Source organism: Schistocerca cancellata, chromosome 5, assembly GCF_023864275.1.
Source record: "Schistocerca cancellata isolate TAMUIC-IGC-003103 chromosome 5, iqSchCanc2.1, whole genome shotgun sequence".
NCBI lineage: Eukaryota > Metazoa > Arthropoda > Insecta > Orthoptera > Acrididae > Schistocerca > Schistocerca cancellata.
The window spans coordinates 155,795,711-155,819,614 of NC_064630.1; the positions used below are offsets into that span (position 1 = coordinate 155,795,711).

General features: G+C 39.5%; 1 protein-coding gene across 1 annotated transcript in view; it reads left to right on the forward strand.

The window, feature by feature from the left end:
* The window catches only part of LOC126188956 (papilin), a 260,366-nt gene that overhangs the window by 60,085 nt on the left and 176,377 nt on the right, over positions 1–23,904 (forward strand). The window contains exons 9-14 of the mRNA XM_049930714.1: positions 11,629–11,802; positions 11,958–12,140; positions 12,242–12,383; positions 14,473–14,576; positions 18,033–19,656; positions 23,241–23,405. Of these exons, the coding sequence (XP_049786671.1) occupies positions 11,629–11,802; positions 11,958–12,140; positions 12,242–12,383; positions 14,473–14,576; positions 18,033–19,656; positions 23,241–23,405 (2,392 nt within the window). The remainder of the gene's footprint in view (positions 1–11,628; positions 11,803–11,957; positions 12,141–12,241; positions 12,384–14,472; positions 14,577–18,032; positions 19,657–23,240; positions 23,406–23,904) is intronic.

Genomic DNA, 23,904 nt, shown 5'->3' on the forward strand with positions numbered 1-23,904 from the left:
TGTTTTTAGATATATATATATATATATATATATATATATATATATATATATATATATATATATATATATATATATATATATATATGGTGTTTCAAAAATGACCGGTATATTTGAAACGGCAATAAAAACTAAACGAGCAGCGATAGAAATACACCATTTGTTGCAATATGCTTGGGACAACAGTACATTTTCAGGCGGACAAACTTTCGAAATTACAGTAGTTACAATTTTCAACAACAGATGGCGCTGCAAGTGATGTGAAAGATATAGAAGACAACGCAGTCTGTGGGTGCGCCATTCTGTACGTCGTCTTTCTGCTGTAAGCGTGTGCTGTTCACAACGTGCAAGTGTGCTGTAGACAACATGGTTTATTCCTTAGAACAGAGGATTTTTCTGGTGTTGGAATTCCACCACCTAGAACACAGTGTTGTTGCAACAAGACAAAGTTTTCAACGGAGGTTTAATGTAACCAAAGGACCGAAAAGCGATACAATAAAGGATCTGTTTGAAAAATTTCAACGGACTGGAAACGTGATGGATGAACGTGCTGGAAAGGTAGGACGACCGCGTACGGCAACCACAGAGGGCAACGCGCAGCTAGTGTAGCAGGTGATCCAACAGCGGCCTCGGGTTTCCGTTCGCCGTGTTGCAGCTGCGGTCCAAATGACGCCAATGTCCACGTATCGTCTCATGCGCCAGAGTTTACACCTCTATCCATACAAAATTCAAACGCGGCAACCCCTCAGCGCCGCTATCATTGCTGCACTAGAGACATTCGCTAACGATATAGTGCACAGGATTGATGACGGCGATATGCATGTGGGCAGCATTTGGTTTACTGACGAAGCTTATTTTTACCTGGATGGCTTCGTCAATAAACAGAACTGGCGCATATGGGGAACCGAAAAGCCCCATGTTGCAGTCCCATCGTCCCTGCATCCTCAAAAAGTACTTGTCTGGGTCGCCATTTCTTCCAAAGGAATCATTGGCCCATTTTTCAGATCCGAAACGATTACTGCATCACGCTATCTGGACATTCTTCGTGAATTCGTGGCGGTACAAACTGCCTTAGGCGACACTGCGAACACCTCGTGGTTTATGCAAGATGGTGCCCGGCCACAATCGCACGGCCGACGTCTTTAATTTCCTGAATGAATATTTCGATGATCGTGTGATTGCTTTGGGCTATCCGAAACATACAGGAGGCGGCGTGGATTGGCCTCCCTATTCGCCAGACATGAACCCCTGTGACTTCTTTCTGTGGGGACACTTGAAAGACCAGGTGTACCGCCAGAATCCAGAAACAATTGAACAGCTGAAGCAGTACATCTCATCTGCATGTGAAGCCAGACACGTTGTCAAAGGTTTCGAGTAATTTCATTCAGAGACTACGCCATATTATTGCTACGCATGGTGGATATGTGGAAAATATCGTACTATAGAGTTTCCCAGACCGCAGCATCATCTGTTGTTGAAAATTGTAACTACTGTAATTTCGAAAGTTTGTCTGCCTGAAAATGTACTGTTGTCCCAAGCATATTGCAACAAACGGTGTATTTCTATCGCTGCTCGTTTAGTTTTTATTGCCTTTATTGCCGTTTCAAATATACCGGTCATTTTTGAAACACCCTATATATATATATATATATATTTAAAAAGAAAGATGATGTAGGGAAGGGACCGTTTGATGGCATTATGACAGCTGCCACCCATTCCACATCAAACGGTCCCTTCCCTACAGCCTAGGTCTTCGTGGCAAACGAATCTGCTCCAGTCCGGAATCCTTGAACCATTACACCAACAACCTGAAAACAGCTTTTGCATCCCGTAACTACCCTCCCGACCTGGTACACAAGCAAATAACCAGAGCCACTTCCTCATCTCCTCAAACCCGGAACCTTCCACAGAAGAACCCCAAAAGTGCCCCACTTGTGACAGGATACTTTCCGGGACTGGATCAGATTCTGAATGTGGCTCTCCAGCAGGGATACGACTTCCTCAAATCCTGCCCTGAAATGAGATCCATCCTTCATGAAATCCTCCCCACTCCACCAAGAGTGTCTTTCCGCCGTCCACCTAACCTTCGTAACCTCTTAGTTCATCCCTATGAAATCCCCAAACCACCTTCCCTACCCTCTGGCTCCTACCCCTGCAACCGTCCCCGGTGTAAAACCTGTCCCATGCACCCTCCCACCACCACCTATTCCAGTCCTGTAACCCGGAAGGTGTACACGATCAAAGGCAGAGCCACGTGTGAAAGCACCCACGTGATTTACCAACTGACCTGCCTACACTGTGAAGCGTTCTATGTGGGAATGACCAGCAACAAACTGTCCATTCGCATGAATGGACACAGGCAGACAGTGTTTGTTGGTAATGAGGATCACCCTGTGGCTAAACATGCCTTGGTGCACGGCCAGCACATCTTGGCACAGTGTTACACCGTCCGGGTTATCTGGATACTTCCCACTAACACCAACCTGTCAGAACTCCGGAGATGGGAACTTGCCCTTCAGCATATCCTCTCTTCTCGCTATTCGCCAGGCCTCAATCTCCGCTAATTTCAATCTGCCGCCGCTCATACCTCACCTGTCTTTCAACATCATCTTTGCCTCTGTATTTCCGTCCCGACTGACATCTCTGCCCAAACTCTTTGCCTTTACAAATGTCTGCTTGTGTCTGTGTATGTGTGGATGGATATGTGTGTGTGTGCGAGTGTAAACCTGTCCTTTTTTCCCCCTAAGGTAAGTCTTTCCGCTCCCGGGATTGGAATGACTCCTTACCCTCTCCCTTAAAACCCAATCCTTTTGTCTTTCCTTCTCCTTCTCTCTTTCCTGATGAGGCAACCGTTGGTTGCGAAAGCTAGAATTTTGTGTGTATGTTTGTGTTTGTTTGTGTGTCTATCGACCTGCCAGCGCTTTTGTTTGGTAAGTCTCATCATCTTTCTTTTTAGATATATTTTTCCCACGTGGAATGTTTCCCTCTGTTTTATATATATATATATATATATATATGAATATAATAGAGGGAAACGTTCCACGTGGGAAAAATATATTAAAAAGAAAGATGATGAGACTTACCAAACAAAAGCGCTGGCAGGTCGATAGACACACAGACAAACACAAACATACACACAAAATCTAGCTTTCGCAACCAATGGTTGCCTCGTCAGGAAAGAGGGAAGGAGAGGGAAAGACAAAAGGATTTGGGTTTTAAGGGAGAGGGTAAGGAGTCATTCCAATCCCGGGAGCGGAAAGACTTACCTTAGGGGGAAAAAAGGAGGGAAAAAAGGACAGGTATACACTCGCACACACACACATATCCATCCTCATATACACAGACACAAGCAGACATTTGTAAAGGCAAAGAGTTTGGGCAGAGATGTCAGTCGGGGCGGATGTACAAAGGCAAAGATGATGTTGAAAGACAGGTGAGGTACGAGCGGCGGCAAATTGAAATTAGAAATTAGCGGAGATTGAGGCCTGGCGGATAGCGAGAAGAGAGGATATGCTGAAGGGCAAGTTCCCATCTCCGGAGTTCTGACAGGTTGGTGTTAGTGGGAAGTATCCAGATAACCCTGACGGTGTAACACTGTGCCAAGATGTGCTGGCCGTGCACCAAGGCATGTTTAGCCACAGGGTGATCCTCATTACCAACAAACACTGTCTGCCTGTGTCCATTCATGCGAATGGACAGTTTGTTGCTGGTCATTCCCACATAGAACGCTTCACAGTGTAGGCAGGTCAGTTGGTAAATCACGTGGGTGCTTTCACACGTGGCTCTGCCTTTGATCGTGTACACCTTCCGGGTTACAGGACTGGAGTAGGTGGTGGTGGGAGGGTGCATGGGACAGGTTTTACACCGGGGGCGGTTACAGGGGTAGGAGCCAGAGGGTAGGGAAGGTGGTCTGGGGATTTCATAGGGATGAACTAAAAGGTTGCGAAGGTTAGGTGGACGGCGGAAAGACACTCTTGGTGGAGTGGGGAGGATTTCATGAAGGATGGATCTCATTTCAGGGCAGGATTTGAGGAAGTCGTATCCCTGCTGGAGAGCCACATTCAGAATCTGATCCAGTCCCGGAAAGTATCCTGTCACAAGTGGGGCACTTTTGGGGTTCTTCTGTGGAAGGTTCCGGGTTTGAGGAGATGAGGAAGTGGCTCTGGTTATTTGCTTGTGTACCAGGTCGGGAGGGTAGTTACGGGATGCAAAAGCTGTTTTCAGGTTGTTGGTGTAGTGGTTCAAGGATTCCGGACTGGAGCAGATTCGTTTGCCACGAAGACCTAGGCTGTAGGGAAGGGACCGTTTGATGTGGAACGGGTGGCAGCTGTCATAATGGAGGTACTGTTGCTTGTTGGTGGGTTTGATGTGGACGGACGTGTGAAGCTGGCCATTGGACAGGTGGAGGTCAACGTCAAGGAAAGTGGCATGGGATTTGGAGTGGGACCAGGTGAATCTGATGGAACCAAAGGAGTTGAGGTTGGAGAGGAAATTCTGGAGTTCTTCTTCACTGTGAGTCCAGATCATGAAAATGTCATCAATAAATCTGTACCAAACTTCGGGTTGGCAGGCCTGGGTAACCAAGAAGGCTTCCTCTAAGCGACCCATGAATAGGTTGGCATACGAGGGGGCCATCCTGGTACCCATGGCTGTTCCCTTTAATTGTTGGTATGTCTGGCCTTCAAAAGTGAAGAAGTTGTGGGTCAGGATGAAGCTGGCTAAGGTAATGAGGAAAGAGGTTTTAGGTAGGGCGGCAGGTGATCGGCGTGAAAGGAAGTGCTCCATCGCAGCGAGGCCCTGGACATGCAGAATATTTGTGTATAAGGAAGTGGCATCAATGGTTACAAGGATGGTTTCCGGGGGTAACAGACTGGGTAGGGATTCCAGGCGTTCGAGAAAGTGGTTGGTGTCTTTGATGAAGGATGGGAGACTGCATGTAATGGGTTGAAGGTGTTGATCTACGTAGGCAGAGATGCGTTCGGTGGGGGCTTGGTAACCAGCTACAATGGGACGGCCGGGATGATTGGGTTTGTGAATTTTGGGAAGAAGGTAGAAGGTAGGGGTGCGGGGTGTTGGTGGGGTCAGGAGGTTGATGGAGTCGGGTGAAAGGTTTTGTAGGGGGCCTAAGGTTCTGAGGATTCCTTGAAGCTCCGCCTGGACATCAGGAATGGGATTGCCTTGGCAAACTTTGTAAGTAGTGTTGTCTGAAAGCTGACGCAGTCCCTCAGTCACATACTCCCGACGATCAAGTACCACAGTTGTGGAACCCTTGTCAGCCGGAAGAATGACGATGGATCGGTCAGCCTTCAGATCACGGATAGCCTGGGCTTCAGCAGTGGTGATGTTGGGAGTAGGATTAAGGTTTTTTAAGAAGGATTGAGAGGCAAGGCTGGAAGTCAGAAATTCCTGGAAGGTTAGGAGAGGGTGATTTTGAGGAAGAGGAGGTGGGTCCCGCTGCGACGGAGGACGGAACTGTTCCAGGCATGGTTCAATTTGGATAGTGTCTTGGGGAGTTGGATCATTAGGAGTAGGATTAGGATCATTTTTCTTCGTGGCAAAGTGATATTTCCAGCAGAGAGTACGGGTGTAGGACAGTAAATCTTTGACGAGGGCTGTTTGGTTAAATCTGGGAGTGGGGCTGAAGGTGAGGCCTTTGGATAGGACAGAGGTTTCGGATCGGGAGAGAGGTTTGGAGGAAAGGTTAACTACTGAATTGGGGTGTTGTGGTTCCAGATTGCGTTGATTGGAATTTTGAGGTTTTGGAGGGAGTGGAGCTGGAAGTGGGAGATTGAGTAGATGGGAGAGACTGGGTTTGTGTGCAATGAGAGGAGGTTGAGGTTTGCTGGAAAGGTTGTGAAGGGTGAGTGAGTTGCCTTTCCGGAGGTGGGAAACCAGGAGATTGGATAGTTTTTTAAGGTGGAGGGTGGCATGCTTTTCTAATTTGCGGTTGGCCTGTAGGAGGATGCTCTGAACAACCGGTGTGGATGTGGGAGAGGAAAGATTGAGGACTTTTATTAGGGACAGGAGTTGATGGGTGTGTTGATTGGCTGAGTGGATGTGCAGGTGAAGGATTAGGTGGGTGAGGGCAATGGATTGTTCAGTTTGGAACTGGTATAGGGACTGATGGAAAGAAGGGTTGCAGCCAGAGATGGGAACTTTAAGTGTGAGGCCTTTGGGGGTGATGCCAAATGTCAGACAAGCCTGAGAAAATAAAATATGGGAGTGTAATCTGGCTAGGGCGAAGGCATGTTTGCGGAGGGAATGTAAATAAAACTTAATGGGGTCGTTGTGGAGGTGTTGTGAGGGTGACATGGTCCTAGAAGGTGGAAAGTGGAACACGAGGCTGAAATGAAAATGAAAATAAATATAAAAATCTGGTGTGAAAAAAGGCGAAAAAGGGTTGGTTAGAGCTGGGCTGTTGATCCTGTGGTGAACTTGTGTAGGTAGAAAATGATGTGCATGAAGGTTAGGTGGTTGTGTTGCCGCCAAAACACGTTAAAGGGTGAAGAAATACGGGAGAATTTCGAAAAAACTACGTGAGGATGTATTAAAAGGGTGGTTTGGTGGTGACAGATTATGGAAATGAAGCTAACAATTGTCTGATGAAGAAATAATGACGTTAAAACCTGTGGGAAGCGGCTAGAAATGATCGATGATGTGAGAAAAACGGAAATGGAAATAAAGCAAAAGATATTAAAACTAGCCGAAAAGGTTGTTAAATAGCTGAAAGGAACTGTTTGTGAAATGGAAACGGTGGATTTTATAGCAGCGGTGGTGTTGAAAGCGGGAAAAAAAAATTTTTTGTTTGGAAGTGGGTTACGTATTATTACGTATTATTGAGTATATATCGGCGGGATAAAATTGAATACTGGATTACGGTAAAAAAGGAGAAGGTGAAAAGAAAGTAAAACTGCTGGCAAAAACAGAAGGAGGAAATAAGATGACAGAAAAGACTACGAAATGTAACAGTGACAATAACAATAACAAACGTGATTGTTGGGTTCAAATTAATGATATGAATATAATAGAGGGAAACGTTCCACGTGGGAAAAATATATTAAAAAGAAAGATGATGAGACTTACCAAACAAAGGCGCTGGCAGGTCGATAGACACACAGACAAACACAAACATACACACAAAATCTAGCTTTCGCAACCAATGGTTGCCTCGTCAGGAAAGAGGGAAGGAGAGGGAAAGACAAAAGGATTTGGGTTTTAAGGGAGAGGGTAAGGAGTCATTCCAATCCCGGGAGCGGAAAGACTTACCTTAGGGGGAAAAAAGGAGGGAAAAAAGGACAGGTATACACTCGCACACACACACATATCCATCCTCATATACACAGACACAAGCAGACATTTGTAAAGGCAAAGAGTTTGGGCAGAGATGTCAGTCGGGGCGGATGTACAAAGGCAAAGATGATGTTGAAAGACAGGTGAGGTACGAGCGGCGGCAAATTGAAATTAGAAATTAGCGGAGATTGAGGCCTGGCGGATAGCGAGAAGAGAGGATATGCTGAAGGGCAAGTTCCCATCTCCGGAGTTCTGACAGGTTGGTGTTAGTGGGAAGTATCCAGATAACCCGGACGGTGTAACACTGTGCCAAGATGTGCTGGCCGTGCACCAAGGCATGTTTAGCCACAGGGTGATCCTCATTACCAACAAACACTGTCTGCCTGTGTCCATTCATGCGAATGGACAGTTTGTTGCTGGTCATTCCCACATAGAACGCTTCACAGTGTAGGCAGGTCAGTTGGTAAATCACGTGGGTGCTTTCACACGTGGCTCTGCCTTTGATCGTGTACACCTTCCGGGTTACAGGACTGGAGTAGGTGGTGGTGGGAGGGTGCATGGGACAGGTTTTACACCGGGGGCGGTTACAGGGGTAGGAGCCAGAGGGTAGGGAAGGTGGTCTGGGGATTTCATAGGGATGAACTAAAAGGTTGCGAAGGTTAGGTGGACGGCGGAAAGACACTCTTGGTGGAGTGGGGAGGATTTCATGAAGGATGGATCTCATTTCAGGGCAGGATTTGAGGAAGTCGTATCCCTGCTGGAGAGCCACATTCAGAATCTGATCCAGTCCCGGAAAGTATCCTGTCACAAGTGGGGCACTCGCACACACACACATATCCATCCGCATATACAAAGACACTGTCCTTTTTTCCCCCTAAGTCTCATCATCTTTCTTTTTAATATATATATATATATATATATATATATATATATATATATATATATATATGTCCGCTTGTGTCTATATATGTGTGGATGGATATGTGTGTGTGTGCGAGTGTATACCCTTCCCTTTTTCCCCCTAAGGTAAGTCTTTCCACTCCCGGGACTGGAATGACTCCTTTCCCTCTCCCTTAAAATCCACATCCTTTCGTCTTTCCCTCTCCTTCCCTCTTTCCTGATGAGGCAACAGTTTGTTGCGAAAGCTTGAATTTTGTGTGTATGTTTGTGTTCGTTTGTCTGTCTGTCGACCTGCCAGCACTTTCATTTGGTAAGTCACATCATCTTTGTTTTGAGGTGTATATATATATATATATATATATATATATATATATATATATATATTTTTTGTGTGTATGTTTGTGTTCGTTTGTCTGTCTGTCGACCTGCCAGCACTTTCATTTGGTAAGTCACATCATCTTTGTTTTGAGGTGTATATATATATATATATATATATATATATATATAAAAAGAAAGATGATGAGACTTACCAAACAAAAGCGCTGGCAGGTCGATAGACACACAGACAAACACAAACATACACACAAAATCTAGCTTTCGCAACCAATGGTTGCCTCGTCAGGAAAGAGGGAAGGAGAGGGAAAGACAAAAGGATTTGGGTTTTAAGGGAGAGGGTAAGGAGTCATTCCAATCCCGGGAGCGGAAAGACTTACCTTAGGGGGAAAAAAGGAGGGAAAAAAGGACAGGTATACACTCGCACACACACACATATCCATCCTCATATACACAGACACAAGCAGACATTTGTAAAGGCAAATTTAAATATATTTTTCCCACGTGGAACGTTTCCCTCTATTATATATATATATATATATATATATATATATATATATATATATATATATATATATATATACACACACCTCAAAACAAAGATGATGTGACTTACCAAATGAAAGTGCTGGCAGGTCGACAGACAGACAAACGAACACAAACATACACACAAAATTCAAGCTTTCGCAACAAACTGTTGCCTCATCAGGAAATATATATATATATATATATATATATATATATATATATATATATATATATATATATATATATATGAATATAATAGAGGGAAAGACAAAAGGATATGGGTTTTAAGGGAGAGGGTAAGGAGTCATTCCAATCCCGGGAGCGGAAAGACTTACCTTAGGGGGAAAAAAGGACAGGTATACACTCGCACACACACACATATCCATCCGCATATACAAAGACACTGTCCTTTTTTCCCCCTAAGGTAAGTCTTTCCGCTCCCGGGATTGGAATGACTCCTTACCCTCTCCCTTAAAACCCATATCCTTTTGTCTTTCCCTCTCCTTCCCTCTTTCCTGACGAGGCAACCGTTGGTTGCGAAAGCTAATATATATATATTTCATGAAAAATGAAGATCCAGGTTGAGACACACCTTCTAGTATTACAATTTATTGCTTTGTTATGTTTTCACATTTCCAAATTACTGCCATTACAAAATTGAGTGTTTGGTCATGTTACATGATAGCGGGTACAACAAACTTCTATATCTTTCAGCTGGAGCACCATTGTTATTAATGTAATCTCTTTTTTCAGAGTGAATATTTTATATGAGATTCATACAATATTGTCAAAAAAATCTAGCTTTGTATTTGCAGGATTGCATTAGTTTGAAACTGATTGTGCTTACATGGGATTTGACATATGTAGGAATGTTAAATTTATTTATTTAGTGCAACTGTCTTCAACAGTGTGTTTGCTCTTTGAGTTTAGTTTCACATAATGTCCAGTTTTAATAATTGATTTACTATTTCCTTCTTTTTCAAAACTGTATTACTTTAGCAGAACTATTTTCATGTAAAATATTGGTCCTTAAATCCTTTCACTTAGAATTATCTGAAAAGCATCATCATAACCTGATAAAATTTCCATTTTGTATGTTATTCAGTGAAGTTGTAGATACACCTGTGATGTTAAAATTTACAGGATAATGTCTTTTATATATTTTCGTACAATTTTGTCTTGTACTACTTATTATTTTTCCATTAGAAAAATCAGAACACACTACACACTTGTTTTGAATTCAAGATTACATACATAAAATATCTGTAATTATGTAAAAGACTTTATGCTAGCCTTTGCAAATAGCAACTCTTTTTCAGTACTTTCATTTTTATGATGGTAGTTTTTACAAAGCACATAGATATCTATTTCTATCATGATTAATAATTCATGCTGCAGCTGCAGCTCCTTCATGATGAAGGGCTTTTGTGATCACTGGTTGTCATAAAGATATCTGTGTTTGTCAGCTTACCTTAGCTTGCCAAAAATTGGAAGGTACTGCTACCACACTGACATGCTGTCCATACACTCTGCTTCAAACAGAGCAAATACATTAACACAGTGACATCATATTTAAATAGCATACTGGTTGATATGAAATGGAATTTAATACATATCAGCTGGTATGATTGTTTTACATATCAGCTAGTATGACTGTAGGGTATAAGTGGACCTCAAAACAGTCTTCTAAATGTGGAACACCACCACACTTTTTACATAGCCATACAGTTTCACTTCTTTTACATCTGTGACTACAGCTCGTCTTTCAGTGCAGTTGGCTTAGTTACATGAAATAACATAAAATATTAATCAACATTATTTACATGCTTTATCATAGTATATTGATTACAAACAGCACTTGATCTAATATCTTGTATGTCATCCCTCAAGGGGAAGGCATGATTATTTGGGACTGAACAGTTTGTTGCTTACAACCAGGAGCTGAGTTGTGCAGAAACCAGTGGTTTTTGTAAAATTCAGGCAATCTTATTTCAATATAATTTATGTTTTATGCTTTTGTGTACTTTGGGAATGAGTGTAATTATCAAGACATATGAATTATTAGCGTGAAGAGAATACTGCAGCATTTGTTTCCTAATTTTAAGGTAAGGATATGAAAAACAGTCAGCAGGTCTTTGTCTTTCTCCAAACTGCAAACAGTAGTATAGTATATACAGATAAAATCAATGCTTTTTTTTTTTAAATCATCAGTTCTTTTACTAAAATGTCAAAGGTTCGCTGTTCTGCATTTTATTTTCTATTTATAAACTTTGGGCAGCAAGTAAAATATTGTATGTCTATTGAATACATTGAGTGGAGTTTTCCCCTTGTTTTCCAAACAAAATCTTTTCATTTTGAGTTGTATGAAAGCAGAGAAATATCTGTTATTTAAGAAATTATGAGAGATGAGTACTAGAATTTACCAAAAGATGCTGTATATTCAATGAAAGAAATAGGATAGATATGTGTGTTGCCTTAAATTATGTAACAAATTGAACTTCATCTTTTGTAATGACATAATAAATATTTTTGTGTGTGGTATGTTCCTTGTGTTGTGCTCATTTCTAATTTTGCTCACAGTGTGAAAATAAATGTGGACTGACATTCGAGACTCGAGAAGCGCATTGTGTCAATGAGGCTGGGGTCAGTTATCCTGAAAAATTCTGTCAACCGTACCTGCTAGAAGAACTCAAAAGACCTTGTAAAAGTCCGCGACCTTGTGATCATGAGTGGTTTGCCTCACAGTGGAGTGATGTAAGTGTGTCTACTGATTTCATTTTCCTTTCTTGTTTTCAGAACACCAACAAAAAATGTTTTACTGTGTCCTGTCATTCTATATATGTATCAGTTACATCTAATGTGCAATAGCTTAGGCATAAATTTTATTGTTGACCTTCATCTGTTTCTAGTGCTCAGCAGAGTGTGGCACTGGCATTCAGACACGAAAAGTTTTTTGTGGTGCCTTTCACGGTGATACAGTGAAGCGAGTGGATAATGAAAATTGTGACTTGAGTAAAAAATATGAAGAGGTTAGAAATTGCACAGGGAAAGAAGAGTGTCAAGGGCAATGGTACCATGGCCCATGGAGTAAGGTAAAACTTCTGCTTTTATTGTAAATGAATGAAGTATATTTTTGCAAAATGTATGCTTTGTTTTGCAACGTGTATGGCAGTTTTTGTTTTTTTGTTTTTAGTGTGATAAAGAATGTGGTGGAGGAACTAAAGTAAGACAAGTTCTCTGCTTGGTAGCAAATGAGACTGCTGATGTAAACAAATGTGATGCAGATAAATTCCCATTTAGAACAGAGTCATGCAATAATCACCAGTGCAGTGAAGGTAAATGAAGAATCTCATGTTTTTGTAATCATAAATAATTTCAGGTATCAGATAATTTACAGATGATGGTTTAGTCTCTAATTACCTTGAACACTTTGTGTCATGTAGTCAACATTATTCTGTTACTACTTTTAACAGCATACAATCATTGCATGACAATCAAAAGAATCATAGCAGAAAATATCATTTTCTCTAAGAATTACAACTATCATGCCTTTTGAGTTTTCCTGTGTGATTCTTCTTTAAGAGGGCAACTCTGTAAGTAAATGCACTTGTATTTCTGCTCTACAGGTTGAAAGTACTGACTCAACAATGACATACTGTACTCTGTGGTTTTTCATGTTGGCAGTGCTGGCTCAGTAAATAGCTTTATTCCTAGTGATTTGAGAGCATTTTATAATGACTGTCTTGTTGCCCATATGCACCAAGGAAGAAATGAGGGATAGTGATTCATTTTCTGTACTCTGGAAGGACTAAACCTGCAAAAATTATTGCAGAATAGTATGTGAAAAGTTTGTGACTGCTATAAATTGCTTCAAAAGCAGATATGTGTCTGCCTGTGATGAAGAGCATTCAAGTAGCCAATCTACTTCGAAAACTGACAGGAGAATTGATACAGCTGATCAAATGGTTCATGATGATATCATGCCAAAATTTATGATTTTGCACATGAATTGGACATTAGCCATGGTTCATCATTTGCAATTGTCCATGAATCTCAATAAATAAATAAATAAATTGCTAAGTTTGTGCTTGTTGTGTACCAGACCAGTTGACAGACAAACACAAACAGGAAGTTTGAATTGTTTTTGAGTATTTAGCCAGATGAGGTCATCCAAATTGTGCAATATTTCAGGAAGCTGGCTTCTAGCCATCTTAAGGCAATGCTGTTGACTGACTGTCATCCACTTGGTGCTGTAGTATATACTCCCTCTCACTTGTTGGCAATCTTTAGCAGGTGGTACTCAAACTTGGCTCTGCTGGCAAGATGGAGATGGCAGTACACTGCTGGGATACAAGCAGCAGTCCTGTCTCTTCTGTCACCTTCAGGGTGGCATGCTGCTATTGTGGAGGAGGTGCATTTGTGTTTTATGGTATCAGTTCTTCATTTGGTGTGGTATGAGCAGATCTTCCCACAGCCTGTTGTGCTTGGAATGTGCTCTAGCCTGGACTGAAGTTTTACTTAACTGGAAACTGCAATCTTTATTTATCAGTTCATGATGTATCCAGATCTCTACAGATCTTTCTCAGTTGCATATAATAATCTTGAATATGTCACTATGAACTGCAGAGTAAGTTAGAGAGCATGGTGTGGAAACACCCATCTTTGCCTACAGCAAAAAAGTTAAAAACCCAGGAAAATTGAAGATGATAGTGTCTTCAGAAATTAAAGACCCCTTGTTGATTCCTTACACTCATAAAGGTCAAACAGTGAATAGTGACAGCTACTGTTAACTACTGTGAGATCTGAAACCCAAATCAAAACAAAGGGGAGAGGAAAGCTTTCAAAAAGTGTGAATTTTGCCTCAGGGTAATGGCCACCCTCATACGACTATCAAACAATCCACTGTATTCAAACTCTTAGTGTTGAAGTGCTTGGTTTAGCTCCAATTGATTTTCACCTTTTTGGTATAACGAATGAGCACTTGTATGTAAGTTTTCTTTGGATGTGGTGCAAGAGTAGATGTGCATGATGGTACAGAACTTCTTGCGGTACAGAATTAGGAAATTTGTTAAGGGATGGATCAAGTGCATAGAGGTTGAGGGAGAAGTGATGTAACTTGGAATATTGTTCCCCAATAAAAAATTTCTTTTGAAAAATTTCTATGTTTTGATTGGTCCTTGTATCAATCCACTAAAATACAACTAGCAATTCCTCGTGTGAGTGAGATAAAATAATGAATGGAAACAATGAAAAATAAAACATTGTGTAAACCATACAGCACCAGTTAAAATTAAATCTGTAATGTTTCTTAACAATTTGTTTGTAGTGGATTGATTGCACAGCTGTTACTTGAGTCATTGTTCTTCATAATAGTAAACTTGTTTTTACTTGAGAGCCAGTGAACAATTTCCTTTTTCTTTACAGATGAAGTCATCACTACAGATGATGAAGTCTCATTGGAGGAAGAATGTGAAGAAGAGGAAGAAATTTACTTCACTACAGATACTGTCTTGGAAGCTTCATCTATGGTGAATTAAATATATTTACAAAACAATATTTTGAAATTGTTACCATAATGAAACTTAAAACAAAAATGAGGAAAGACAGCCACTCACCTGAAGTTGATTGATGGCTGGCTGTGTATTCAGGGGTGTGTGCATTTGTTTCTGTCTCTCTCTCTCTCTCTTTCTCTCTCTCTCCCTCCCTCCCTCCCTCCCTCCCTCCCTCCCCCTCCCTCTCTCTCTCTCTCTTTCTCTCACTCTCTCCCCCTCCCCCTCCATCCCCATCCCACCTCCCTTTGTGTGGGACTGAAGGGAAGGTGGGGTGGGGGTGCTTCTTTAACTGGAAAAAAATAGAAGCTCATTCAGGAGCTAGTGATATTTTAAGTTTTTCCATGTGCTATGCGTGAACAGTGGTTGCCTTTCCTCATTTTTATTTTGAAATTGTGGTAGATAAAATAGTTATACTCTATAAGAAAAGGGCAAATGTATATTAAAAAGAACTTAAATTTGAGCTATTAGTGTATTCATGAAAATTTATCACTTTTTAAATATCATCTCATTGTTAAATGCTCCAGCCATATCATGTCCTACATCCTGTGGATGAGGGAGGGGAGAGATTATATATTTTAGTATGACGGTCTCCTTTTGAGCAGATGCTTGGACATAGGAAGCCAAGTGCCCTCACTTTATCCTGAACTGTTGTTTGAAGAGCTCATTCAGATTCAGTATCACAGTTGTTGATGATGTACGATTGTCAGCTTCCTGGGTTAGTCCATTTCAACACATGCCTTTATGTGTGCTCACAAAGCATAGACAATTTTCATGTGTGAAAATTTCAACATATTTGTACTTTGTGTCATCAGAAACAGTAGATAGGAACATTACTTATATCTTTTACATGCTATATGAATTCACTGTCTACACTAAATTAGCTGATGAAGTTGTTAAAGGCCTTGCGCTTTCAATTGCAAGGAGTAGACCTCAAATCCTTGTCCAACCATCAAGTTTAAGGATTTCATAGTTTCACTTCAGGCAAGTCCTAGGATAGTTCCTTGCAATCTTCTGACCCTTCATATCCCAAGTGAGCTTGTGTTCTAGTGATGTTCAGATGTCATTTATTTTGCCAACGCTCAGCGTCAGCTCTTCGTTGTAGACATCTTCTAGAATTGATACCAATCAATGGAAGTTATCTATTGGTGGATATGGGCACTTCCACTGGAGACCCTTCTGTAACAGTATATCCATTGCTAGCAGTGAGGCAGGGTTTTGTAATTTCGTAATGCATGCAGCCAGTTGGGGAAGTATCTTAAAGTAACAATATCACAGGTACTCTAAAAATGTGTAGTTCATAAGATCTAATGTAGACTCCTAGGAAATGCTTTGTTCTTGTGTTTGATTACTTTTCTTAAGCTTGAACATCTCCACTTTACTAATGAACATGGGTTCCACAGACACGTGTGAACTTGCTTGCCCTGTACATGAAATCTTTTGCATGCCATCCCATAAGAAACAAATTATGTCTTCATAAAACATCAGGCCAATTTAATGACTGATTTGAAGACTTCCTGGCAGTAAGAACGCAGTAATTTGTTTTCAGTGAGAAGGCATTATGGCCCCCTCTTTCCCCAGGGTTCAGGTTCCCTTGCTACCCCATCTTCTCCAACCTCTCCCTTCCTTGCTGCTGAGGAAGGAACTAATAGTTCTGAAAGCTAGGACATTGTCATTGTCTGCTGTTAACACTAAAGTAACAAGTAAAAGTAAGTACTGAAAGTAAGTACTAACCAGCAATTCTATCTCATAATTTAAATGTTCTTAGAGGCTCACCTTCTGATGGGATTTATGAAATATGATGTATGAGTGACTGAGATTATCTTTAGTTAATTGAGAACCACTTTTGAAGCAGGAGAACCAGTCATAAGACTGTGTTTGACCTAGACCATTATCTCTATAAGCTTATTTCGAAAGTTCAAACTTGTTACAGTAACAAATCATGTTTCATCATTTCCATCGTAAATCAGACATCACTCAAATCACCACAATTAATGTATCATTTTTCACTTAAATAACAATAGCTTGGAAACAAAACAAGATGTCACCATTGTGAGACAATGTGGTTACATGGTGGGATGTGTTGAACTGAGATTTGTTGGAAAAATCTTAAGGATGTTTAATATTGTCTACACAGATCAATTAACAAAATCTTCATTCAACCAATTCTTGAATGTTATTAAGTAAGTTTAATCAATGGACAAAATAAGATACAAATATGAGTTGTAAGATTCATTGCAGTTTTGTTTAATGAGGTCAAAAGCTTCACAGAAAAACTTTTTCGTAATGAACTCCAATTGAAGGTGCTACAAGAGATGTGTAGTACATCATCAAAAGAGTTCCTTATATTATTCTGAAAAATAAACTGTATTCATAGATGAGTCAAGAAAGATATTACTTCCTGCAGCACACATCTTACATAATCATTATGATGATATAAATCGAGATATATTTGCACCTCTCATAATGAAAATTTTGTCTGTTCAAACTGATGTTAAGATGAAAGTAAGAGTTATCTCTCACCCATAAGTATCAAGGAAAATGATATTCTCAGCTAACTCCTTTCATAAAAATTCTTATGCAGTATAGTGTCTCAAGGGTTTAGTGTGTGCATCATCTGTAATTTATAGCACTAGGGTGCTGAGGTATGTTGTTAGATAAAGCAGTAGAGGCCAATGGCAATACAAACAGCATCTGTATTCTCTGAGGTATATACAGTTTGAGTGATACCTACAGATTCCTTACACAAATCTGAACTCCTTCCTTCAAAATTACAGATCTGTGCTCTAACTGAGCAAACTAGTGGAACATGATCATAATGTCCTAGCTAGTAATGACAGCAAAATCCTCTTTGCACAGTAGTATACTGTCACTATTCTTATAAAATTATTTGACTTGGAACACAATCTTCATACCACTCAATCAAATATTAATAGATGACACTTTATTTTCATTGACTTCATGTCAGTACCAGAATGGTAGCTGACACTGCCAGCTTGTGAACAATGTATTAAGATGTTGGCATTTCCCTACATCTCTCTGTAAAAAAATGTGTGACATACAACTAAAATTTCATAGACAAATATGCATTAAAGTATGAAAATTTAAATGAAGGCTAAACAAAAATTATTGTGAGATGAAGTTTTGAAATATTTGTGTACAGATACTGGATTCATTACGTTAAAATCTATTTAAAACAACAATTTATGTGGAGTCATTGAAACTGTATTCTTCAAACTAATCTCACATCTGTTTGAATATTGCTTTGATTTCTGATGTCATATAATTAATATTCTTGCCTTAACTGGAGACTTACCATCCATTTATATACATGTGTAAAGTTTTTTGTGTTTATTCTTTCAATTTTTACTGTAATCTAAATCCATGTGAAATCACATGAATCAGTTTTGTTTACTTCTTGCATTTTTTTTCCAGGGCAAAACTGAATCACCTAGCAGTGTTAAAGACATTGCTACAGTGACATCAGAAGTAGGAGCAGTTAGTGCTGATGGACTCCCATCTCAAACCTCCGTGGCAACAATCATGTCTGATGGTGTAGTTAGTGGTTTATCTTCTGTGAGTACTGTCAGTCTTTCTGAAAGTGCCACAGATACCAAAGGATCTCCAGAATCCAGTTTCTCAACAGCTGCAATCGCCGATGAGGAATTAATGCTAAGTGATGCAGCAAGCACCTTTGAAGATGAAGACACTGCTTATACAACAGACGCTTACGATCAAACAACTGATGACTTTTCCTCCACTGATGAAAGCTTCACAGATGAGCCTCATAGTCTGCCAGATACATCTGGAAGTGATGGCACTAGTTCTGAAACCCCTCTTAGCACTTCAGTACCAGAGACCACTAGTGGGGAGGATGTTATGAGTACAGAAACTTACAGTAGCACTGACTCTCAATCACTTTCCAGTAGTCAAGCACCTGATACCACATCAGTTGGGACTACTGCCTCAGACACTGATGAAAGCACTAGTTTTGGAACTACTGTTAATCTTTATGAAACCAGTGTTGTTCCTGACACATCTACTTCTGTAGACTCTACCATTGCTGAAAGTATTACTGATAGTGGAACAGTAACTGCAGAGATAACAGGTGGAGAAACTGAAACAGCAGGTGACACAACAGAGATTTCAGGGCTTATGACAACATCTTCAGGATTAGAAACTGATACTGTTACTGAATCATCTTCCACTGACACTTCCAGCAGCACAGCTAGTGATGAAAGCAGCAGCACAGCTAGTGATGAAAGCAGTAGCACAGCTAGTGATGAAAGCAGCAGCACAGCTAGTTATGAAAACAGCAGCACACCCACTGTTGAAAGCACAAGTGAAAGCAGTGATTCATCTACTGTTTCATCTGCAATTAGTTTAGAAGGAAGTACAACTGTGTCATCAGATGCAGAGGAATCCACAATTCCACAGTTTGAAGGAGAATTTGATGCTTCAGCATTTGCAAAAGCTGATGACACTATACCCCAACAAACAACTGAGGGAAGTTCAACAGCATACAGTGAAATGACAACAGATGAACTATATTCATCATCTTCAGATAGTTCATCATTGATTCCATCATCAACTGCAGAAAGTTCATTTTCTCCATTAATCCCAGGAAGTTCCTACCCAACAGAAGTTTCATCTGTTTCCACTTCAGAACCAGAAGTTTCACAGTCCACAGGAATATCTACATCACAAGAATCAGCTGGTACAGAAGTATTAACAAGCACAGAAATTTCAATGACTACTGAAGTATCAGCCAGCACAGAACCATCGGAGACGACAGAGGAATCAATTGCAGAAACTTCCACACCATGGGAAACTTCCATGGCAACAACAGTGTCACCAGTTGAAAGAACATCAGTCAGTTCAGAAACAACAGTTTCAGAAGAGACTGCTTCATCTGCAACACAAACTATGAGTACATCTGTAGCATCTGAAGAAACATCAGAAGCTGCTTCTACAACAGCTGATGAAGTCTTTACTGGAAGCACTGGAATTTTAGACTACTCACCTACAAAAGAAGCAGCAGTAACAACAAAGAAAGAGAGTATGTATCACATCAGTGTTTGTATAGCACCTTCTTCACCAATCTGATCAATTTTCTATGTTCTATGAGTAGAATTTGAATTTCACACTGTGTGTGTAACACAAATTGCAGGCATTTAAAATTTTACTACTCCTTAATTTGTCAAGGCATGCAACCAAAACACATGAAAAATAAATAATGAAAAAATTCAAAATTTTAAGTAGGAATATGTCTTCAATGAGATGATCCATTAGAAGCAAAAAGTTTGATTTCAGAACAGCACAATTAAGCCGGTGCAGATGAGAAATTAAAGAAGAGTAAAATAATATCACAGAGAAAAGTGTGCAGACTGTCCTATGGTAGATAATTACTATGTAAACAAGCAGACCACAAATCTCGATTGACTATGTAAAGAATATCAATTAGCATTGTACAACAACTAAATTCAGAATTCAAGGAGGACTTACCTTCCAATAAATTTCAATCAAGTAATATGATAGAAGTAATGGCTCATGGCAACAGCAAGTGACTAGTGTGAAATAAGAGTTGTAAACTGCTCAATGAAGAAGCTAGACAGTGAGTCAGAATATTTTAAAAGACACACACTAATACTGGGAGAGCCATATCAAATTGCTATCAGAGATTTCTCATTTCCCAACCCCTTCTACTTTACTAAATAGGCATTTGGTGCTGCCTTTGTCTTCATTACCTCTCCATTTTTATGATAAAACTATTGATTAACTGATGAAATGTTTCCTTAGAATGGGAATCCATTTTATAGCTACAGTGATGCTAAGTGGTGCAGTGAACCTGTTTAGTCTGACATAAATATGGCATTTCAGAACAGCTTGAAAATATCAAGTCAGGTTAAAATCAGGTTTAAACAGCACTTTGTTCTCATGAAATGACTTTCCTGTCTAGCAGAATTTCTAGGGAACTTCATGGTAATTTAATAAGGTAAAGGCTTCTTGTACCTCTTATTATATTACCGTTTCAAATACTTTTGGTGGTTTTGTTCCATCATTCCAACTGTGCATATGTTATTGTCTCATACAATGGGGGATGGAACAAATTGTTACAAAATCTAAATACCAGGCCAGTGTATGACACCAAAAACTGCTCTCTTTAACAAAGTTATGGTGGAATTGTAAGTAGTATTATGTTGCCCTCCATCTTATTAATTTATTCCTGTTATATATTTTCCTCTTATTATCTATGTTGCATTGTCAATGTACTGGCTAGAGAGAGCCATGTCACATTCACTCCTCCACAGACTGGTAGCATAAGTAAGCCAGAAAGCAGCAAAATGGCTGTGAGATACAGGCAATTAGTATTCAGTCTGCTATGTTGTGGGCTGTTGAGGAATGTGTTGTATTGCGGGATTAAAATTTGGCAAATGGTATATCCAAACCATCACTCTAAAGTTGTTTTCAAGTGATTCTTGTGTCATATAATGGTAACAAAAGAATTAGACATTTGATTACAGTGTGACATAATAAAATTGTTGTACTCTTTCCATGTCATTCAGTGTTTTGAACACTATGTACTTTCTTCTTTAACATGTTTCATCATTTTTGGGCAGGGGGGAGGGGTGGAGGGGGGAGGGGGGAGCTTTTGGGGGGGGGGTTACAAGTGTCTCTAAATTTGTATTCGTACTTCAGCAAGTTGCTCATTGTTATTATTATTATTATTATAGGTGTGGGTGGGAATGAATAGGGCTATGCTTCACAGTATGTAATCTGATGTATAAATTTCAGTACGCATAATATAGCATGGCCTTTGTTGAACCTGTTTGAAGTTTCTAATAGATTAAAAATAAAGTCCTTAAGACAGATGCAGCAAAGCCAACCATGGCCTCTTGGCTAGTGAGTTTTCTCAGTCAGGGTAGAAAATATAGGTTCACATTTGATTTAAAAGAAGAAAAAAAGGAATACACCTCTAAATGTGATAGAGAAAAGTGTGAACATTTCAAAGGTTCATGATTATTTTTGCAAGAATACCTTCTTGTATAATTTTCTAAAATGAAAAGAAAGCACTGAAGTCAGTAAAGATTAACATTTGCATGACAGAAAAATAAGCTATTACTGTGCGGAGTTGGACATGCAAATGATTAGAAATGTCAAAGAAACATGATGTTAAACCTGCATTGCTGTCAATAAGACCAGCAGAGTTATCATGTTCAAAGTAAGAGAAAAATACTGAACTGATGTGAAGAGCATTTCCTTGTTAGCAGAAAGATGTATTTTTGATTTTGCAGCCCACACAATTCTCTTGTAAATTTTTATGGCAACTTGGTGTCCTTATTTGATGTTGTTCATTCTTAATATGAGGAACTTAATGCAAGTTATTTAGTGTTTTATTGAGCGCTGTAATTTTGAGCAACTATAGTATAAATTTACAGAATAAGCTTGAGTCATCTGTTGCAAATATATTCTCAATATGTTTTACCGGTTTTGATAAATTAATTTTGTAGGCTTTGTAAGATGAAAAATTAATTTTTCAAAATGAGTAAAGTATATTAAAAACATTTTTGCAACTGACAACTGAATTTTATTTTGAAAAACATGTTACTTAAAAAATTTTGAATGACAGACATATAGAACTGCAGCAAAGTTACTACTCATAATTGATAGCATGTCTAATTTGTATATTATTTTTGGTTATAAATAAAATGGCACCCCATAGTGCTGTTAAAAATGACAGTTTCTAGATAATCAGGAGGCATGAGATGATCATGTTTAAATTATATTTTATTTGCTCACAAATACCCCTTTTTGGTGTTGGTTCATACAAAACATAATTACAAATGACTCTGTGGTCGAGGCATCCATTACTGTGATAGAATATTTTATAGCAAGAACTTCACAAACAGCTGTATCTTGACCAATTTTATTAAGGTACACCCAGGTTTGTGGCTTAAAGTCACATCATCAGGTGCATAGCTACACAATAGGAAATAAATAGTGACAGTAATTGAACCCTTATACGTTAAAGTAATACTGGAGCCAAAAGCACCTAATTATGAGAGTAAATAAAAAACAAGTGTACTTACAAAAATTAAAGTGCAATAAACAACAAAGCGGAGAACATACAAGACCAAACTTTGTAGTTAAAATCATGATGCTCATAGGGGGGTAGTCAATGAATAAAAAGTTGGCCGATGGAAAACAGTCTATGCCATGTAAGAAAGTGAGTGAAAGAGTGAAAGTGAGATGCTGGACCAAAAGCAACATATCATCGAGACAAGAAGCAGAAGGCTTAGCAGCAGGTCAGCTTGAGGAAACATCCAGAGTGTAATAAACATATCTTTTGGGAATTTGTAAAATGTTCTTAATGTTTTATTCCACTCTGAAGTCATAGTCTTTAATATTTTATAGAGAGAAAACAAGATTGCCCAATATGGGGTAACTAGCAGTAAAGAGCATACAAGCACAAACAGCTGAACTGTTCAACATGACCTGTTCTCAACTGAGCATCTGTTTGGGGGGGGGGGGGGTTGTTGACATTTTAGCACTTCATTGCACCATCAACAATATTTCACATAATATTAGGAGATACAGTATATTAGTAAACAGTACTTCTTTCATGTCTTTTTCTTTTTCTAGGTCTGTGGGAGACAGCAACCACCTTGAGAGAATTAATAACAACAATAAAATCAAAAGGAAAGAAGTGCCGTAGAAGGAAGAAACCCAGAGTATTAAAATGTGAAGAAACTAAGTTTGGCTGTTGTGCAGATGGTATTACAAAAGCCCAAGGACCATTCAGCTTGGGTACGACTTTTAATTTGAAATTCCCTAACCCAGAGATAGTTCCAACAAATCTTTGTCAATATTAAAAAGTATTACAGTTTGTATATGAGCATTTCAATGGAATGTTAAGCTTGCCCTTCTATTTTAACATCTGCTCATTCTGGATTTTGCAGTTCAGGTTTTCAGTTTGTGTTGTTGTCACCATAACTGCAGCAGTGATAGAAATTTATGAGGGGGGGTACCCAAAAAAAAAAAAAAAAGCTGTAATAACATTGCCTTGGGCAGAGATTCTGTAGTACACATTTTTGCCTCTGGGCATGTGTAGCACTACTTATTGCCAGTTCAGTGTCACCTTTGTTCTTGACCTGACTTGTTTTGTCCATCTCCAGTGATTGTTTTTGCTGTGCTGTTTTGTTCTTTTCTTTTGTTTTGTTTTTTACAATGGCAAGTTTTAAGTGAACAATGTGCAGCTGTGAAATTTTGTTTTATACTTGGTAAAACTGCTGCTGAAACTGTTTTA